The following is a 19,876-nucleotide window of genomic DNA, read 5'->3' on the forward strand; positions in this document are numbered from 1 at the left end:
CCTCGGCCACGACGCGGCGCAGCGACTCTTCGTGGCCGGCAGGGGAGGCCGCCGTTGCTGCACCACCGTCACGCTGCTCCCTCTGCGCCTGGCGCTGCCGCAGTCGCTCCTGGAAGATGACTTGGTCGAGCGACATGCCGTGAAACGCCTCACGAAACATGCGGTCGGCATCCCCCCGCACGAACGGCTTTCGGCGGCGCGGTGTCGCCTTCCCCTTCCGCGATGTTGCGGTCGTCGCCGCCGCCGCTGTTGCTGTTCCAGATGACTCTTTCGGCTGTTGTGCGGCTACGCGCTCGAGACCGAGTGCCTTGTCGTGCTCGGCGCGCTTCTTCGGGTCAACGAGCGTGTCGTATGCCTCGGAGACAGCGCGAAACTCCACTTCCGCCCACGCCCGCCTGTTGTCGTCCACCACATCGGGGTGGCACACCAACGCGCGGCGCCGGTACGCCGCCTTCAGCTCCTCCACTGTCGCCGTCGCATCGACACCGAGGCGCTTGTAGAGATTCACCACTGGCACACCTGAGCTGCTCGCGAACCGCACGGCTGCGCAAAGCGCGCCGACCGGCGCCCGGCCGTGTTGCTGCATGATTGGTAGTCGAGACAACGCCGCAGCAACACCGTGGGTGCCGGCAGATGTGATGCGGCGCATTTGATGCAATACCTAAGGCTGCAGCAGCCACGCTTTCTCTCTCTCTCTCTCTCTGTGTCCTTCGTCGCGCAGCGGCCTGCCACACAGTCACCTTGGCCACTCTATTTCTCCCTCAGAGCCTACTCAACCCTCCGTCTCTTCCGGTTCCTCTGCCGTGTGAAAAGATCTCAACAACAGTGAAAGAAGCGACATTCAAGTGAATGTCATACCATTGCAATGCAATTGTCCTCATACTTCTTACAGCACATACCATCACTTGGACAGTGCACTAGAAACAAGAATGTAAAGAGTCCACACTTTTACTCTCACAACGACAGAGATGCCCTCAACACAAATGCGGCTGCTCATGCAGCATATTGCAGTATTACTGCTGCCGCTCTTCCTCCGCGTCACGCTCCAGATTGCACCTCACCAACCCTCGCCGCCGGTCCTCGAGCGCCAGCCACTGGGAGTCCACCGACCACCCCCGTAACGCTGCCAACATCTCAGCGAGTCCATCGTGATCGGCACGCTCAAAGTTCATCTCCAGCAACTTCTCTGAAAAATGCGGTGACATCAACGACCGCGTCGCCCCCGAACGGCCTTGGTTGCCACTCACTTCACCCCGCACTCTCGAGGCGTCCACAAAGATGTGCACCGGCTGCCAGCGTCTGTTGTGCGGCAGTCTGTCAGCACAATGCGCACGTGGATCCCAGTTGAAGTAGTGCCACCGCATGAGCGCATCCACCGTCGCAGCAGGCCGCTTCCAAATGCCCACCTCATCTGGATCCATATCTTCGCGTAGCAGTTTTCGTGCGGGCATTCCTGGTGTCTGCTGCTCCTCGCGCGTTTGCGCCGCACCTTTGGTGGGTATGACCTCCCCTAGACGCATGCACAGGCCTAGGGCGTTGGGGTGCGACCGGCGAAGGTCCTGCAGCAGCTGCAGCACACCCCGCTGGGCCAGAGCAGCAGAACTAGTGGCAGCAGAAGGCGCTGCAAACCCATTGGCCTCGCCTTCCATGGTGAATGCATGCTTGTCATGAGAAAGAATGCATGATGTCTGACTTTGCGTGCCGATTAAATTTAACTCCGAGAGTGTCACTGCAGCTTTAGCCTTCTTTTGTAGAGTGGCAGGTGCCGAGAGTGCGGCACCCAGGAGTGGTATACGCTTTGGTTCGTGCCGCCGATGTGTCACCGCTACAGGTGAAGGCCGAAGCTTCGTGCCCCTCAAGTGATCCTCATAGAGAGAAGCTGCAGCAACGCGCAGCGCATCTCCCTCCGGTTGATGGCACGTAACAGACGCCGATATTGTAGAGCAGTATGTGATGATGCTGCTGCCGTTTCCCATTGCATTGCACTCTCTGCTTATTGTGTCACCCAAATGCTGCAGCAGCTCTGCCCACGATTCTGGAAGAGTCGCCGTCGTCATCATCCTTGTCGTCGCCGTTTCCGCTGTTGCGGACGATGATGATAATGATGATGATGGTGCCGATGTGCGTGACACTCGCGGCATCAGCACCACCAGATGCACGCTCAGGCACGCATTGCGCATCACGCCCTTCAAGTCAGGATGCTCGTCCATGTGCTGCCGGTACGGGTTCGTGATGTTCGGGTGCCCATGAAGCGCAATATCGTAGTCATCCGGCGACAGAGTGGAGAGGACGTGTTGGCGCGGAATGCGCAGACCAAAGAGGCCGCCGCCGAGTTTGATGCCGAGGCCGCCTTTCAAATGATTCCAGGCGTGGCGGCGCCCATCACGCAAGCCAAAGAGGCTCGAGAGTCTCTTGTAGCGACCGCTGCTTCCGTGTGTGTGTCGCGTATGGATCGCGCCGCCACGTTTGGTGCGCCCGCGCAGGAAGTCGCGCGGCCCCCACCGCCCCAGCCAGCAGCGGTCCAGCCGCAGCATGAGAGACTCCTCCTCTTTGCTGTTGCTGCCGCTGCTGCGCGCTACTCTGGACTAGAGACTGTGCCGCAAAATGACCAGCATAGAGAATGGGGAAGAGGCAAGGAGGGGAGACGGAATCCCGATAGCAGCATCCACACGGGGATAACGACGGAGACAAGCACACAGACACACACACATATATATATATATATATGTATACGAGACAGAGAGAGAGAGATGCATGCGCACAGGAGGAATGCAATCGCATTGTGGCTTACTGTCATCTTTGAAGCACTATAGGAAAAATGTTCGCTCCCCTTCACTGAACAGTTGGTGGCAGGAAACGATGCAAAAGTGACACACTTCAGCAAGTCACTTTCCTTTCATGTGAACTACGTTTACGCATTTGACTTTTTTTTTTCCTTTTCTTCTCTTTTTCGCCCTTCTCCCCTTACTCCTCGTTGTGTACAGAATAATCAGCGTCTGAAGGAACGCTTTTCTGCCGTGGGCATCTTTCTACAGAAAGTCACATGCGTAGAAGGCGCAACACCTTCACCCGCTCACCCACCGCCCCTACCAAATAAGGCAAAGGAAAATAAAAGCTCACATCATTCATCCTTCATTTTTGTTTTTTTTTGTGTTTTTTTTGTTATATATATATATATATATATGTATGTATGTATGCCTTCGTGCACGTTTACTACCCTGCCCGGCAAGTACTTCTGCGGGCATCTTCTCTACACGCCCAAACTGCCTTTGTATTGGATGTCGCCGCCCTAACGGTTCTGCTTCGCATCCTTCAGCCACGCGGCGATGCGCTCCTGTAGCTTCTGTCGCGCCTGCGTCACGTCCGCGCGTGCGTTGAACTCCTCCACCATCTTCTCGTCAAGGTACTCCTTCGTGAAGGGGTGCTTACTCTCTGAGAGCAGCACGTGGTGGATGGTATCGTGGTTGACGTACACGAGGTCGTCGAGGTCCTTCACGTCGGCGGGGAGTGCCACAGGGCGCAGCAGCGGCGTCGACAGCAGCGCGTCGAGTGCGAACTCTGGCGCCTCGTCCCACAGCGCCTCGTCGTCGCGGACCTTCTGTGACATTTCCTCGAGAGACTGGGCGATGTCATTGAGCTTCCAGATGAGGTTCTCGCCCACCAGCCCACGGTCCACGACGGTGCGCATCGCCTGCAGGATGTCATGCAGCGGTAGGCCGCAGTTGCACAGCGCCCGCATGAAGTTCTCAAAGCATTGGAACCGGGCAAAGCACTCGACAAGGCGGCTGAGGATTTCGCGTGCGCGGAAGTTATACCGTTCGGGGTGCTCGATCTTCAGGTTCTTGTTTTCCGCGCCGGCAAAGCTAACGAGACTGCGTGCCAGCATCTGGGCAATCTGCTGCACCACCATGTTCTGCGCCACGCCTTTCGAGAAACTCTCGGCAAGCTGAATGAAGAGGTCCACGCTTGCCTGGAACAGGAGGATGTGCTGCCGCAGCCCGAGACCCAACTGATGGTAGGTCATTGGCGGTTCACCACCATCGTTGCTATCATCCTCGTCTTCTTCCTCTTCATTTTCATCATTGTTCCTGGTGTTGTTGTTGTTGTTTGCGTTACCTCTCGCCGGTGCGACACTAGCACCAGCAACGTTGGCGTTGTTGTTGTTGTTGTGTGGTGCGCGGGCCCCCTCGCTAAGATCTGCGCCTTCCTTCACGAGGCGGTTCATCTGAATAAGTGTCTCGATGAGCTGATCGACTGCCTCATTGACATCGGCAGTCACCATGTGTGAGAAACGCTCCAGAATGGTGCCATCCACCTCGAACTCCTCCCGCACCGGCTGGCATAGCGACTCAAACATGAGGAAAGACTTCGTGCAGAAGGAAAGGGTGTAACGCACCGTCACTTTCTCGTACGTCGACTTCTCCACGGCAATGTAGCAGAGGACACAGCTGCGGACGATGTGCTGCGTGAACCACCGGTGTGACGTCAGGGCACGCTTCGTCTCCTCGTCCTGCATCAGGCGGGCGAGAAAGGCGGGGAAGAGCGCGTGTGTGTGTGGCTTGGGGAAGTACGTTGTGTTGCCCATCAGCACTAGCATGAGGGAAATGATATTCTCCACGTCAAAGTAATTCAGCGGTGCAAGCCGCACAGCTCCAATCACAACGTCCACCAGCTGCTGCGGCAGGTATTGCCACTCCTCCGACGGCTCCTTCGCAAGTGTGCCGTCAGGCGCGGCGTTCATGACGCTGATGAGCCACGCGGCAATGCCATTGAGCACCTGCACGCGCTTGCGACCGAGGCTCTCGGCGCCAAGCAGCCCTTCAATAAGGCTCTTCTCCGCGACGCACGCCATGCGCTGCTCCGGTGGCACGCGCGGGTGAGCTGCGTCGTGCTCGTCACGCTCGTGCGTCTCGATGAGCACCGTCGCGCTCAGCATCATGGAGCGGGCGGCGAGGAAGAAGAGATGTACCGACGGCTTGAACGGCTCCTGCATCGCGGGGAACAGCGGCAGCGGGCGGCTTTCGTCGTAGTGCGTGATGCGCTCCACGTCATCGCCAAAGTCCACAAGCGTGTGATCACCTGTATCTCTCAGCACGTAGCATGTGGGTATCGCGCGTGGGTCGAAGCTTTTACCAAAGAGAGGGAGCGTCGCCTCCACCAGCACGTCGTTCAGTTGAACCATAAAGTAGCGTGAGGAAAGGGGCAGGTGGTGGTGCACGGTCTTGCTATAGCTCGCGTTGAGCCAAAGCGCCGCACCAATAAAACGCAGCGTCGGCTCGCGGGAAATTTTGGCATGCAGCAGCGCAAGCACAATGCGCTTGTTTTCTGCACACGTTGCCTCCATGCATAGCTGTAGCTCTGAAATCTTCCTGAAGTGGTCATCAGTGTCTCTGGGGAACATCATCATGAGCTGCTCCCACTCCACTGTGCGTGAGTACGGTGGGAATGGGCGATATCCACGGCTGTACGGGCAGACACCGAGCATAGCGCCCAGCACAGTGCCGTACTCCAGCTGCAGGCCGTTGGCCAGCAAGTCATTGTAGAAGAAATGTGAGCGAACAAGAGGACCGAGGACGGAGTTGCAAGACACAAGGGCGTATAACACCTGCCGCAGCATGCCCAGCTCCTTTGTCTTGCTCAGCGTGGTGGAGAGGAAGTATTCAATGAGGTGGCCCAGTAGGGTGTTGACGATGTACTCAACATCGTGGCAGCGCGGCTCCGGCCTCGCAGCGATGTGCGCAAACAGTGCATCGACTGTCGAAGCGCTAAAGTAAGTAGAAGCAAAGTATGGAAGCAACAGAATGCCTAACGGACGGGACTCGGAGTCCTGCTCAAGTGTCTGACACACGGCCTCGCACGCAGCCGATATCTCTGCTGTCGTTACTCCGCCAGATTTTGCGGTGGTAACTGCCCGCGTCAATGACTCCATTTGCTGTGCAAGTGCAATGTGCACGGCGGCCGCATTGCCACTGCTGCCTGCTGCTGCTGCTGCTGCTGAGGGATGGTGCATCTCGATCGTACGCTCAATAAACCTTTCCAGTGCCTCCAACTTGCCTCCATTGATGGTCGTCTGCAGCTCGCCACCTGCCCACACCATAAAAGTCGGGATACTTTGCACACCGAACCGCTCTGCACAGTCACGGTTGCGGTCAATGTTGCACCTGCAGAACGTCACGACGGTGTAGTTCTCGCTCAGCGCGGCATACCGTGGCTTCACCATCTGGCACGGCCCACACCAGTCGGCGTAGAAGCAGACAACGAGAACATTATTCTCGCGGATGAGAGAGAGAAGTTGCGCAAGTCCGTTGATTTCAAGCATCCCCTACCCCCTTTCCACAAGGAATGAAGTATACTCACTGCCAGTCGATGAATGAATTCCCACTGTGAGCGTGCGCGGTGAAGGAGTATTCGCGTACCAACAAGATGCTGCTCTCCCTCACCTCTCTTTCTATCTCGTTGTGCTGACCTGTGTATGTGTATATATGTATATATGCGTGGATGGGTAGGTGGGTGTGTGTGTATATACGCAATCTACTCTTCCTTCGGGTGGTTACTCCACGTCACATCCCATTCGCGTCAAAATCAGAAAAGTACAATGGAGGGGGGGGGGAAGAAAAAAAATGAAGAGATTCAACAGTCATTAAAGAGAGGGACACACAGGAGAAGCAGCACGACATAAAAGGCGCATGAAAGGCAATGCGGCAAACATGCACCCACCGGAAAAAGCGCACAGTGCTTGAATATACCCTGAACTGTACATCGCACGGAGCAGTGAGTCATTCACGTTCAGGAGGCATCCGAGGCACACGGGAGAGAGAAAAAGTAAATGGCGCACCATCACCACCCGCACCTGCAGTCCCCACACGGCAGCAAACAAAAACAAAAAAAAAAAACGAAAACCGAACCACAGAAAAGTCTTCCAATTATACGACGTCCGCAAAGTCCGGGTGAACGTTGCCAAAAAACCTCACCCCGACATCGTCAATCACATCCGATTCCTCGTCGTTGGCGTCCACCCGGGCATCATCAGAATTTTCAGACGCACCACATTTGCAGCCCCCTTCATGGGACGACGTCTCCTGCGCGCCGTCGCCACGCGTGTCACCCGATGCCGCCCGCGCCCACTGCTCAAACGGGTTAGCATCGGCGGTCGCCGCAAACACGTACCTGGCGTACTCCGGATCATGCACAGGGAGAGTATGGTAGTGCGATTCTAATGACGCGGTGCCATCATCGAGCACCTGCGGTGGAAGTGGGCCTAATGCGGCAGGCCCACATGCTAATCCCACCGGTTCTGTTGCTGCTGTTTCTATCGTTTTCTTCGCCGTTGTTGCTCCTGCCGCTGGTGGGTTCACAACAGGCGGCCGGTAGCTCTTCACGTGCTCATCCAGGACTTCCCAGGAGAAGTCGCCAAATAACGGGTGCCGTCGCACCGCCTCTTCGTCGAACAGCCCTGTCTCAGGGTCCACGCCCAGCCGCTGGGTGGGGTCTGTGCAACATAGCTTGAGGATGAAGTCCTTGACACGCTCAAACGCGTCTGTCTCCGGGCCAAGATCGACTTGCGGGAACGGGACTTCTCCACACTGCACGCCAGCTACTACACGCTTCATCACCGCAAACGTATTGCATCCTGGGAACATGTGCGTGCCGTACACCATCTCGTACACTATTGTCCCCAAAGCCCAGAGATCACTGCTGTAGCTCCACTTGCACTGCCCAATCATTTCAGGTGATACGTACTGTGCCGTACCGCAGAAGTGAGCTGTCATTTTACGCATCGATTGTATGGAAGAGACAGTGAGGCGGCGCTTCGGTTCGCCCATTTTTTCCCTTGTGGATCCATTGCACAGCGCAACTCCTTTGTTTGAATGCGGCAGCTGCGTCATTCCTTCCACGTCCACAGTGTCAAAATCGAGAAGACACACACGGTACTTACTGTCGAATGCGATATTCTCTGGCTTGAGGTCGCGCAGCACAAAGCCCTTGGCGAAGACGTGCGCGAGTCCAACGAGAATCTGTGCCGTGATAAGCTGAATGTCATGGAAGTCCAAGCAGGGGATTGACATATTTGAGTGTGAAGTTCCACGCTGCAGGCTCGTAGTCAATGCGGCCTCTTCCGTCAGACCAACAGCTGTGCGACGCGCGACGCGCGTGCGGATGTGCTCTAGCAAGTCCCCATGCGGAAGGTACTCCATGACGAAGTACAGCTCATCAGTCGACTGACTAGTGCCATACAGGCGGGCGATGAAGGGATGCGGTCCCATCTCCACAAGGACCCGCTTCTCGTTCATCGCCGACTGCACCTTGCTCTGCTGCAGCAGCTGCACCTTGGAAAGTATCTTCACTGCTATAGGGGTGCGGTGCGGAAAGCTGAGCGTGCTGCGCACCACGTGCGAGACAGCACCAGAACCGATCGGTTGCGCGTCTGCAAGGCCTAGCTGTTGTGCGTCGAACGTCGTGCACGCCGCAGGCGCGCGGTTTGACATAATCCCGCCTCCCACAGACAGAAGCGGTACGGTCTTTGCGGAAGGCTATAACTGTTGCAACGAGACGAAAAGAGGATATATATATATATATATATAGAGAGAGAGAGAGAGAAAAGTGGTGGAGAACAAAAGCCAAAAAATTAATGGGAAGGCAGGTATTCTGAAGGGCATTCCTCGCTGCATAGCCACAATAACTACGCATCATCAATGAGGAATCCTCCACTGAAGACAAACATGTTGCTGCAAATGCTGGCGCCGTCACGCAACACTGAGAAACACCTCCTCTTCGTGACTCAGCGGTTCCAGCGAGATGAGGCTTTGCAGCAGCTTCTGCTTCTCTATCTCAAGGCGTTTGTCAATTGTCAGTTCCCCCGTGGAGTAGTCTTCTACGTAGCGAGCGAGCATCTCGCGGTTGATGTAAAGGATATACCGAATAGGTGCAGGTTTGTTCCCTTTCGCGATGAACACTTTAAGTGTGTCGAAGGTGAGAAAGCGGATATGCGCAGATGGGCTGTTTGTCAAGGGGATGAGGGCACAAAGAAGCGCCGGCGACTCAGCAAACTTCCGACGAGCCTTTAAAAAAGCAGAATCTTCAAGAAGAGCTGCCAAGAACTCCAGGGCATGGAGTTTCGCAACGAAGTTTGCCCCTTGGAGGCAGCCCACTAACATCACCACAAATTCAGTAAAAAAATGTAACAGCAGCGAAGCGGAGAGACCCTTATTTGTATAGAGCGTTGTCGTCAACGAGCGCCACGTTTCTGTGCAAAGAACTGTAGTGTCTGACGCAACGCTACGGCACAAAATCCCAACGCATGATTCATGGAAATGATGCTGTTTCGGTCTTTCTTGTTCCTGCTGCTGCTGCTGCTGCTGAAAGGGTGCCTTGCTATTGGCCCCGTTGTTTTCCAGTGGAGTGGGCAGCATGATGATCTCCAAAAGTGCAGGCACACGCGTGAATGTCCTGAACACGTCGGCTGCAGGAACACAGCGCTCCACTGTGCCGTGCGCGCTTGCCAGTCTGCCGATGAGCTCCCTTGCTTCACTTAGCACGGCAGTTGGTGCGCCATCATCTGGGGATGCGTCGCCAAAATCGATGAGACTGACATGCGCCTCGCCACACGTAGTGGTTTGTAAAGTGCCGTAGAGGAGCGCGTCTGCCAGCACGTCGCCATGGCCCTTTGACACCAAGTCGCTGAATACAAAGGCGATCTTCTTCCGCACCTCCAGCCAAGCATCTTCGGTGCGCTCGACGAGGAGACGCAGCAAACAGCAGAGGCTCGCCGGCGACAGGCAGACGACGCATTCCGTTGGGGTGCTGAGACTGTGCAGCAGCTGCAGCAGCACCGCATCCACCTGCGATGGATTGGTGGAATTGCGCAGCACGTGCAGAAGCCCCTCGCCCGTGCACGCGCCGCTCTTCGCCACACCACTCGTGCTGCTCATCGGTCACCTCCACACCCACGCCCTTATCTTCAAGGGAGCCACACGCATCCAAAAAAACAAAGAAATAAAGAACCAAAAAACAAGCAATATTATTCGATACAGAGGCCCGCCTCTCTCACACTTGCACTCGCTCGATGCCGTTTAAACTCGCAAAAGCCGTTGTCCGTTCCTCCTCCTCCTCCTCCTCCTCCTCCTCACACCCCCCTTCTCCTCTCCCTCATACCAGAACTTTGCTCAGACGAACTCGTCAAACGCAAGCAAGCAAAACACACACCAGCAACCATGCGTCACTCCATCATACGGCCGCCAAAGTAACATAGAGCCGCATATCAGCCGACGCAAAGCGGTCTAGGAGGTAGCCCACCGGGGTTTGCAGCGGCGGCTGGAGTCCCTGCACCATGAAGCACAAGCGACGCTCCAGTGACGGTGGTGTGGGGAGAGCCACACGAATCATCGACCTCTCAGCGGTCGAATCGCCTGCCGCAATAAAATCCTCCACGAGCATCTCCGCCCTTGAGGCCAAAGCGTGACTGAGAGATGGCGCATCATCTAGACCAGCGTAGAAGGGGGACAGCGCGTCGAAAAAAGGCGCAGCATTTGTTGCAGTGGCAGAATCGTCCCCTTGATGTTTGTGCCACTGGAGGTAGGGAACAAGAAGCGCCCGCCACATCACCTCCCCGAACGGCATATCAAGGGGTTGTTTTTTTTGTCTTGCATCTCCACTCTGTGGCCCTTCACAGCCGTCACTACAACTAGCTGTACTGTTGTTTTTGTTGTTTTTCTCATCACTGGTGCTATCCTCGTTATGTCTTGTAACGTTCCCTTCTTCACCTGCGGGCGAAATGTTCTTGCAAAGAGCCCAGTCTGTAGTAGAAACACGGAATAGCATAAATTGGAGTTGGCCCCTGCCAAAGGGCACGTTGATCATAATGGCAACATTTTGGGGTTCACCCGCCATACGCCGCAGCCCTGCGACGCGCTCCCTGTGGGCCCGAAAGGCCCGAACAAAAGGATCTCCCATAGTTGTGCATGTGGCGAAGGCCAACATATCGTTAATCACTTCACTGCGGGCGTCCATAAGCGCCTTGATGCTACCGTACATGAGAGAGAAGGTTCCCTTCAGCACTTGCTTCATGTAGTCCCAAATTGCCTGCTCTCCGCTACGGCGGAGATGCGCATCTTCTTGCCCAGGGCACGGCACTGTCGGCGGCTTGTCGGCTGCCACGCATGTGATACGCACTTCCAACTCCAGTGGTGTGGCGAACACACTGGGGTACAAATCGGCTGGTGACGGTTGAGCATCTTCTGTGGGAGGAATATATCTCGCGGACATCTGGTTCATGCCCGCAATTGTCGCGGCGCTGACGCTATCCTTGATGGCACCTACAGGGTACTGCCACGGTACGGGCTCACCCTTGCACGTCAGCCAGACGAGCGGTGTCGCGTCGGCCTTGGCTACTGTGAAGGCAGAGAAGAATGTTTGTACCTCCGCCCGTACAGCCATGAGCACAGTGGTTCGTGGAAGCATATACGTCAGCGGGGATGGCTTCTCCTGTACAGTACAGTCCGTGTCGCTAAGAGAGATGACGACCGGGACCGCCCCAGTGTAGTCCTCTAGCTGAAGAGACATCCTCCGCTCTTTTTCTTTTTTGTCTTCTTCAGCGTATCAGTCCCGCTGTTTGTTTCTGGTTGCTGTTGCGCCTCATGAGCGAGACACAGGAGAGTGGGCAAACGCAAGAAGCGAAAAAAAAAAAAGAAAATAAACAAAAATAAATAGAACAGTATGACGTCACAACGACAAAGAAATTTCGCATGCACCTTATTCCAACGGCGTAAGGGCCTATATATCAAACGCAAATTACACACAGACACAAAATGTACGCTAAATGAGGCTTGTTCCTTTCAGTTCGGATCGTCTCGGTCAATAGTATTCGCCCCAGAGCGAATCGCTGTGATGTTATCCGTTCATGTTTGCCTGTTTGATTGCTTTTTTTTGTTTCCTGCTTCTGAGTCTCATGAAGCTCTGTGTTGCTTTGCCTTCACCGTCCCTTTCACCACTATCACCACCACTTCGTTCTCCTCCTCATTCTCCCTCTCTCTCTCTCTCTTCTCATCCATCGGTCTGTGCGGGTTTGTAACAATATGTACCCCCCACACACTCATTTCCTTTTTAAAGAATAGTGAAAAGCGAACCCCCGCGAATCCTGGCGGGGCCTCACGAGACAAAGCGATTGATGGCGCTGAGCCACACCTCGTAGTCCGCCTGCTCCGCCCAGAAGCTGTACGCATCCACGAATTCGCCCAGCTTGTCGTCCACGCCTCGCGTCTCCAGGTAGCTGATGAAGGCGTCAACGAGACCCTCCTCCAGCTCGCTCACATCCGGACCGGCGTACAGCTTCTCACGCCGCACCTCCGCCTCCGCGGACTCGTCAAACGCAAATTTCGTGTCGTCGTGGAATGCAATCCCGTCGAGCACCAGCTCCCCGTCCTCGTAGCTCAACTCAAACGCGAGAGTCTTATTCTTGTTCGTCACGAACACGGTGAAGTTGTGCGCCACCGCCTCATCCTCCACTGTCGTGCCGCCGTACCGGAGGAGGATCTCTTCACCCTCGTACGTTTTGCGCATCGTGAACACAGTTTCGCCGGGCTTCCGCTCCACCGCCCAGCCAGTCGGCACCTGCGGCATCGCCGGTTTCGACTGGCGCTGCTGCTCCTCCTCCATCTCACGGCGCGTCGCCTCGGCAAGGGCGGTGTGCGATGCGAAGCGTCGTTGCATTGACGCAAGAAGCGGAGTCCTCGTCACTCCTGCTGTCGCCGCAGCCAGAGTCCACGGGGCACAGCGGAAGAGGAGCGGTGCCCTTGGGACAACACAAAAGGTGGCGGATACCAAAGAGCGTCGCATATTGTTAATGGGTGTGTGGCTTTTGAGTGACTTGGCCTTCGTATGTCTTTGCGTGTCAGTGCGTGTCTGTTTGTGTTAGCAGAAATAATTGTATTGTGCTAAAGCAAGAGGAGCGTAGTGAAAGAATAAAAAACATTTTTTTTTTTTGGTGTGTTTGGCACCCCATCCTAATATCATAGAAATTCCTTCTTTTTTGCACCATCCTTTCTTTCCTTCTCCTCGTTATTTAAATGTACTCGCGTCGTACGTAACATATGACTCACGCAGACTAAGAAACAGACTGCTGCTGCTGCTGCTGCTGTTGTTGTTGTTGGTGCACCACGTCACTTGCATTGTCCGCTTCTATTGCACCTTTCTTTTCTTCACCAAGACTGCTGTTGTCAGCGGTAATACCGTTGCTGCTCTCCTTCCGGAGCAACTCCTCCAACGGGGGCAGTTCCATGGTGTCCAGCCACTGCATATAGTAGGGGTGCTCGCGGTTGTCCTCCGCCAGAGAGCACACGCGCCATGGAGGTTCATGGTGCATCCTGCCACTGGCGCGGTGCTCTTCCCAGCAACGTTGCGACTCGTCGTCGAGTAACGACGGCTGGACTCCCTGCTTCATGTCGCACACCACTTTCTTCTCTGTCACAATGAAAAAATGTCCCTTCGCTGTGATCTTCTCCAGAGGAGTGGATCTCGGTGACGCAAACTCACGTCTCCATTCTGGCGTCGAGGGTCGTTGCTGCTGCCGCTCACCTTCATGGGTCACAGGAGGAGCGGGAGTGTGAACCCGCTGACGCACGTTTCGCTGCCCCTCGCCAGTGTGCTCAGAGATACCCGCGGGCGGCTCCATGTATGAAACTAAATGCACGCTTATCAATGCGTGCGTATGCTATGGAGGAATAAGGTGGTGTAAGGAAGTGACTTTGCCCCTTTGCGTTCCCTTAATCGTGTGTCTGCGCACCACCTACTCACCCTCCCTCTGGCATTCAGCCAAACCTTTGCGAAAGAGAGAAAAAATTAGAAGGCGTGAATAGTTTGGCATCAATACTGCATGAATACAATCCAGTTGCGCAACCTGAATTTGATTTTTGCTTCGTTTGGTTTCTCCTTTGGCTTTGCTTTTTTTATATATATTTTGTGTTTTCTTGCACAAAACATAATCACCTATGCTTCACTCACTCACTCACTCACTCACTTGCTCAAATAATTCACGGTTGGATGTAATCCAGAACCACACTCTTCAGCGGGCGATACACGTGCAGTCCATTCATCACGTCTGTTGACGCCATCAGCCACTCATCACCCTGTCCCGTGCACCACGACATATCCGTGACGCGCCCCAAGTGCCCAATATGCACGAACGACACCTCCGGTGGAGCCAGATTTGCGTCGCTGTGTGTCGCTGAGAGAAAGCGTTTCGCCATATCCCACACGACCACGCGGCCATCCTCACCAAACGTGGTCAGCACCGTGTCACTGAAGGGGGCCCACTGGATGCCCGCGATGCCGCCATCGTGGAACTTCAGTGTGGCAAGCGGCTCCTTCTGGTGGCGTCGAATATCCCACAGGCACAGCACGCCGTCTACACCCGCACTGGCCACCTGATAGGTGGCGGCAGGGTGCAGCTGTGCGGCGGTAATGCCACCCTCATGGGCGCGGGGCCACGAACAGCCGCTCTCTCCCACCCGTGTGTCCCACAGGTGCATTGCACCGTCCATCCCAGCGGTGAGCAGCAGATGCCCCTGCGAGCCATGCCAGCACACATCCGTCACTGCCTCCGCGTGGGCCGCCAGTTGGCCAAGCGGCTGCACGTCATGTCTATCGCGCGAGTTACCTGCAGTGTTTGAGGCAGACAGTCGATGACCAATATCCCAGTATTTTACGTGACCGTCATCCGCACCGCTAGCGATAAAGCCCTTCTTTACGGTGCTCCAGCTCAACGCGAACCCACCTGTCCTGTGGCCGCGGAGACACAAGTCAGGTTGTGTTGGTCCTTCAGCCGCGTTGTCCGCCACCTCCACTGGTCGAAGGGCAAGGCTATATACACCAACAAATCCTGTCGTCGTCTTCACAGCAATAACATCCGACATCTGAGGCATTGCGCGAATCTTCAGCACTGGATCCTCCATGAGGAGCGTTTGACCCACAGCGCAGTGTCCATAGACGCTTCGGGATCCTCCAGGAGAGCCAACCTCCGCATCCGTCCCATTTACATCTTCCACCCTCGGCTCCACATCACCGGTTTCACACCCCACAAGATTCTGGTACACCAGCTCCTCGTCCATCTCAACGGGCACCGTCACCCCCATGACGCGTACGTAGTTCTGGTGTTCAGCACTTGCCTGCGTACCGACTGCGATGTACTGCAGAGTGTAATCTACTTCAGAAGACTCAATCTGGCGATTGGGGAGCCAATCGACCGTGAGGCTTGGCCACTCCAACGCATGCACAGCACAGTAGCCGTACAAACTTCGCAGGTGCTGCTCCCAGACGTTCTGCAGCCGCGCAGCTCGGATGAGCTCGCCCGAGGGGGGAAGCATCAGTGCTGCTGCTGCTGTTGGTGTGTCATTGCTCTGCACAGCTTCTAAATTCATCTCATCAGCACCTGTCCCGAGGCTAGCGCATTCTCGTGGACTGCGCAATGGCGATGCAGCCATCTGCTCTCCAAACCCGTGTTCGTCACCATCTGGAGGGGATGGGGGAGGGGCAGCATCATCATCATCATGAGACACACCACGTGAGGAAAAGGATCGAGAGGGAGATGTCAATTCTATTCTGTCTGTCATCCCTTTCCTTTCCTTCACTTTCACGGTAAATATTGCAGCAAACGAGGGTTTTTTAAAAAAAAAAGGGATGCAATGAAGAGTAACATGACCATTAGGCGAAGAATGTGTTCTCCCGTCACCCTGAACGTTTATTGTATTTTCCTTCCTCGCAACAGACACGCACACGCACACATGCGCCAGAGAGGACACCGCGCAAGCAAGACACAGCGTGCACGTGCCCCACCTACAACAGAATTCACACACAGAGCTTCCCTCTCACTTGTGAGTAGACCTCGGCAGTGCTGTGACGGGGCGAGGCTGCACGTCGGAACGCCGACGAGACAGAGTCGCCGCCTCATGCACCACTACTACCGAATTTACTCTTGACCGCGTCTTTGTCGCCATAGGCTGTGGGAACTCCGTCGCTGCCCTCTCATTCAGCCCCATGGAGAGAAATCGGTTAAAGTCAAGCCGCGCCCACAGCGCACGCTCAGTGGCGCGTGTCGCGGAACCTGACAGGTGGCCAGTGAAGGCCGCTACAACATCTTGATGCACGCGTGTCTCCAACGCCTTCAGTGCGGCGGCGACCTCAACAGGTATGTGCGCTCCATCCACAGCCCACGACGTCAGGCGATAGCGCGTGCACAGCACGTAGAGGGCAAAGGAGCACTGAAAAAGAGCCTCGCAGGCCGATAGGAGTGGACCCGAGCCTTCCGTGATGAATGAGCCCTCCGCGACGTGCCAGACGTAGCGGTCAAGGCACTTCTTGGCGTCCTGCACACTCTTACACTTCTCCATCGACTTCTCAAGCTCCGCAGTTTGTAACACAATCACATCCACCTGTAGGTGGTATCCCAGTGTGGTATGGAGAAAAAGCAGCAACTGCATCAGAGCAAAGGTGCGGCGAAGCTCTGAAGATGGATGCTTATTGGTGACTGACGCCCCCGAAAAAACCCGCCTCACGGTATGCAGCGCATGCAGCGAAAATCGTCGCGCGATGTGAAAGGAGAAGATCCTCTTGTAGTATTCCATCGCCTTGGCAGATACTACCAGGTGTAGTCCGCGCGGCGGGACGTAGTTCAGCACTATCCCTCGCATGCAGCCGAGGATCGTCCGCGCTGTGTCCTCAACAGAGCGCAGACTGCCACCATCAATCTCGAAGGGCAGCACGACGAAGGCGGTGAAGCGCTCGTAGATGGGCGTGTCGCCCAAGCCTGAGGCGCCCAACGCATACACAAATGCGTCCGCCACCACACGCCCAATGGCGGCCTCTGTCATCGTTGACTTTGACACGGCGCTGTCGACGAGGCCCGGGAACGCCGCCTCCACGAAGGCGTGCCAGAGATCACCGCGGTGGCACAGGAACATAGCGCGCAGCGCCACAAGGTTCTCCTGTAGGGCAGTCTGCTCGCCCACCTTCGCCCAGAGCGCCTTGGACCACAGTGCACGAGCTGCCTCGACACGCGTCTCCAATTCGTCAACGACCAGCACACCACCTGCACAGAGCGAGGGGTTGTAGATGGCTCTGAAAACTGCGTTCGCTGCCTCGTCCTGTGTGCCCATGGCGAGCTGCTCAAGGTACCCTCTGCCGTGACTTTCTGCATCGCTGAGCAGTACACGACGCTCTTTCCCAACGGAGAGGATGAGCATACCGAGGTCCATCGACATGCCGTGTGGCAGAAGGTCGCTGTGCAGTGTGTGTTCCTCTTTTCCTCCCTTGGACTTCACAGAGATGAAGAAGTCCTTACGGCCGTGCAGCACGACACCGTGGGCGATGTAGTGTCCGATCGTGTAGAGCAGTCCCATCCAAACTGCCTCGCCGAGGCAACTGCGGAACTCCTGTGGAATCTCTCGGTTCGACACAAATGTGCGGACAGTGGCGAGGACAACGTCTGTGTTCTTCTGCTGTTCTACCATCTTCGTCAGAAGTGTAAATGCGGTGAAGTACGTAGGGCGAAGCTCGGCAACAGCAGACGGTGTTTCCGCCTTTTCTACGTCTTCTTCATAGCGTCGCAGCACTTCCGCGATAGCGGCGCCAATAGCAGCGAGGTACATTCCCTCCGTACGGCCTATAGAAATATCGGACGTCACACGACGCAGCTTGTGGCACATCGAGCCAAGAGGCAGCGCATCCTCAATCAGCGCCCGCTCCGACGGGTGAAGCTGCTGGAGGACGGTGGATATCTGCTGCCCGCCACTGCTGCCGTCCCGGCGACCACTGTCAGTCGTGAGGGACAAGGATATGGAGGAGAACCCAAGGAGGCTGCACTGCAATTCCTCCATGGAGGCGCTCCTACTGCTGCTGATGCTGCTGATAGTCTTTGTGCTGCTCTACTCTACTCTCTCTCTCTCTCTCCCTCTCTCAACCACCTCCCGCTATTCCTCTCTTTCTCTATTTATATATACGGCCTGTTCTCACGCGCGGCGGACACGTGCTCTCGCCAGAGGAAAAGAAAAGACAAAAACCACGAGCCCAAGGAAAAAAAAAATGTTGTAGGGAGAAGAGATGCACACTCTCGCACCACAGAGGGACGGACCGGCATCCCAATTTGCAGCAGCAATTCCAACAGAGCAGTCTGCACCTTCCTGTCACTAAAAGGGGGAAGAAAAGGAAGAATAAAATATTGCCATTTTGAACGCGTGATCTATTTTGTTCTTCTTCACGCATGAGAATCCCCCTTTATCAAGTGAAACGAATCAATGATGTTTTCCTTAACAGATCTTTTACAACTCACGAAGAAGACGAGCTGAAACCGTCCTTAGCCTGCCTCCCGCGCTCCCCTTCGCAAGTTCCACCCCTTCGATAGGTCAGGCGCCTTTACGTCCTCACCTCTGGAAATGGCGTCCGATGGATTATTCCCCGAGGCCACTTAACGACACGCAACGTCCACTTTAACGTCCCGCAGTGCCCTATCGACGGCCTTCGCGCCCAGCACCAGCGCATCCGAGCAGGTGTTGTCTTTTTTCATTATGTGCGTCACGGTTGTGTTATCGACACATATGCCCAGAGGCCCCCCGCAGATGTTGGCGGAAAACCTGTAGGGCCAGGTGGGCCACGTGCGCTTCAACTTGGGAAATCATGTCAGACGCTCCATACCAAGCGCCGCCAGAGATCAAAAATTCCCCCGAATTCCTAAACAACAAGGCACCCCATCCGCACATGGAGGCGTCCGTGGTCAACGTTGCGGAAGTTGGCGTCTGCCATAGGAGGCCAACCGGTTCATCTAGAAACAAACCTTCTAGCCGTTGCTGGGCCAGGTGGTTGGCAAGTTGTGGCGGCATGGGCGCGCCCCCTTGGCGTAGCAGGCCCGTGTTCAATCGAAACAAGCGCCGCCGCACCATCCTATGGCAGAAAATAATAGGGGGAAAGCGAGTTTCTTTGCCCTTCGGCCGCGTACATCGTGCGGGATGCCGCACTTTCCCCTTCTTGTGCCGAGAGGATGTGGAATGACGCTGCGTCCCGTAGACGGACCGATTTTTTTTTTTTTGGCTTATCGATATCGTGTGCGAAACACGATCAAAGTATACCCCTAAGAAGTCATATTTCTGGCAAGATCGCTGCTGCTCGCCGACTGCGGCGCCGCACTGACTTATATTCCTCGATATGTGTTTTCCCCACTGACCTACTAGGGGTGATAGGCCGCTGATACGTAGGTTGCCAATTCTTACGTGAATCCGTATTCCGAGCGGTGCTGCATACCGTGGCCCCGCGGCCCCAGGACTCCCCGCCAAAACCCTCGTGATGGTGCGCAGAATCTCAGAACCACATTTTTTTTCCCATCGGGCGGCGAGCTACTTCAACGTGCTCGCCATATTCTGTCCGACACCGAAAATTTGCATGCCCGGCCTTTGGCAAAGCGACTTGGGAAAAAGAAGCCTTTAAATAAAGCAGTGTCGATGTTTCGTCAAAATCCACAGTCACATTCTGGGAAATATGCCCCAGGGGAACCTGAGCTTCGTAATCCTTTTCGTCGCACAACCCCCCTGGCCACGCGATAAATCGCCGCTGCCGGCCTGTCGGTTTATCCTCTACCACCGTAAACGGCACAACGCATCCTGTGGCGCGACGTGTCGAAGCCGCGCTGATAACACCAGACGTCTTCAATAAGCTGCGAGCCCCGCTCTGAGATACGCAAATTGGGCTCCTGGGCCTGCTGGGGCGCCGTCGGTGGGCTACGCAAGATCCCACATACCGCGTCAAAGCATAGACGTGCCTCCGCATTGGCCCTGCATCGGATCCTGGGAAGGGACAACGTGTCCACGGCAACCTACTACAACGACCAACTCCCTTCCTC

General features: G+C 55.5%; 11 protein-coding genes across 11 annotated transcripts; all 11 read right to left on the reverse strand.

The window, feature by feature from the left end:
* Positions 1–1,013: 1,013 nt before the first annotated feature.
* DQ04_00971000 (hypothetical protein) lies at positions 1,014–2,534 on the reverse strand (the record flags this gene model as incomplete). The annotated part of the gene is made up of 1 exon (XM_009309988.1): positions 1,014–2,534. One exon carries the CDS (start codon positions 2,532–2,534, stop codon positions 1,014–1,016), a length of 1,521 nt encoding a protein of 506 aa, XP_009308263.1.
* Positions 2,535–3,289: 755 nt separating this feature from the next.
* Positions 3,290–6,319, reverse strand: DQ04_00971010 (ubiquitin fusion degradation protein 2; the record flags this gene model as incomplete). Its single annotated transcript, XM_009309989.1, has 1 exon — positions 3,290–6,319. One exon carries the CDS (start codon positions 6,317–6,319, stop codon positions 3,290–3,292), a length of 3,030 nt encoding a protein of 1,009 aa, XP_009308264.1.
* Positions 6,320–6,923: 604 nt separating this feature from the next.
* On the reverse strand, positions 6,924–8,486 carry DQ04_00971020 (putative protein kinase; the record flags this gene model as incomplete). The annotated part of the gene is made up of 1 exon (XM_009309990.1): positions 6,924–8,486. One exon carries the CDS (start codon positions 8,484–8,486, stop codon positions 6,924–6,926), a length of 1,563 nt encoding a protein of 520 aa, XP_009308265.1.
* Positions 8,487–8,744: 258 nt separating this feature from the next.
* DQ04_00971030 (hypothetical protein) lies at positions 8,745–9,929 on the reverse strand (the record flags this gene model as incomplete). Its single annotated transcript, XM_009309991.1, has 1 exon — positions 8,745–9,929. The coding sequence occupies one exon, from the start codon at positions 9,927–9,929 to the stop codon at positions 8,745–8,747; it is 1,185 nt and encodes a 394-aa protein (XP_009308266.1).
* A 295-nt stretch (positions 9,930–10,224) lies between these two features.
* DQ04_00971040 (hypothetical protein) lies at positions 10,225–11,559 on the reverse strand (the record flags this gene model as incomplete). Its single annotated transcript, XM_009309992.1, has 1 exon — positions 10,225–11,559. One exon carries the CDS (start codon positions 11,557–11,559, stop codon positions 10,225–10,227), a length of 1,335 nt encoding a protein of 444 aa, XP_009308267.1.
* A 585-nt stretch (positions 11,560–12,144) lies between these two features.
* DQ04_00971050 (putative p22 protein precursor) lies at positions 12,145–12,705 on the reverse strand (the record flags this gene model as incomplete). The annotated part of the gene is made up of 1 exon (XM_009309993.1): positions 12,145–12,705. One exon carries the CDS (start codon positions 12,703–12,705, stop codon positions 12,145–12,147), a length of 561 nt encoding a protein of 186 aa, XP_009308268.1.
* Positions 12,706–13,099: 394 nt separating this feature from the next.
* DQ04_00971060 (hypothetical protein) lies at positions 13,100–13,666 on the reverse strand (the record flags this gene model as incomplete). The annotated part of the gene is made up of 1 exon (XM_009309994.1): positions 13,100–13,666. The coding sequence occupies one exon, from the start codon at positions 13,664–13,666 to the stop codon at positions 13,100–13,102; it is 567 nt and encodes a 188-aa protein (XP_009308269.1).
* Positions 13,667–14,024: 358 nt separating this feature from the next.
* On the reverse strand, positions 14,025–15,473 carry DQ04_00971070 (histone-binding protein RBBP7; the record flags this gene model as incomplete). The annotated part of the gene is made up of 1 exon (XM_009309995.1): positions 14,025–15,473. The coding sequence occupies one exon, from the start codon at positions 15,471–15,473 to the stop codon at positions 14,025–14,027; it is 1,449 nt and encodes a 482-aa protein (XP_009308270.1).
* Positions 15,474–15,857: 384 nt separating this feature from the next.
* Positions 15,858–17,864, reverse strand: DQ04_00971080 (p22 protein precursor; the record flags this gene model as incomplete). The annotated part of the gene is made up of 1 exon (XM_009309996.1): positions 15,858–17,864. One exon carries the CDS (start codon positions 17,862–17,864, stop codon positions 15,858–15,860), a length of 2,007 nt encoding a protein of 668 aa, XP_009308271.1.
* A 705-nt stretch (positions 17,865–18,569) lies between these two features.
* Positions 18,570–18,923, reverse strand: DQ04_00971090 (hypothetical protein; the record flags this gene model as incomplete). Its single annotated transcript, XM_009309997.1, has 1 exon — positions 18,570–18,923. The coding sequence occupies one exon, from the start codon at positions 18,921–18,923 to the stop codon at positions 18,570–18,572; it is 354 nt and encodes a 117-aa protein (XP_009308272.1).
* A 415-nt stretch (positions 18,924–19,338) lies between these two features.
* Positions 19,339–19,803, reverse strand: DQ04_00971100 (target of rapamycin (TOR) kinase 1; the record flags this gene model as incomplete). Its single annotated transcript, XM_009309998.1, has 1 exon — positions 19,339–19,803. The coding sequence occupies one exon, from the start codon at positions 19,801–19,803 to the stop codon at positions 19,339–19,341; it is 465 nt and encodes a 154-aa protein (XP_009308273.1).
* Between the last annotated feature and the right edge of the window lie 73 nt (positions 19,804–19,876).

This window comes from Trypanosoma grayi (assembly GCF_000691245.1).
Source record: "Trypanosoma grayi strain ANR4 Tgr_97_V1, whole genome shotgun sequence".
NCBI lineage: Eukaryota > Euglenozoa > Kinetoplastea > Trypanosomatida > Trypanosomatidae > Trypanosoma > Trypanosoma grayi.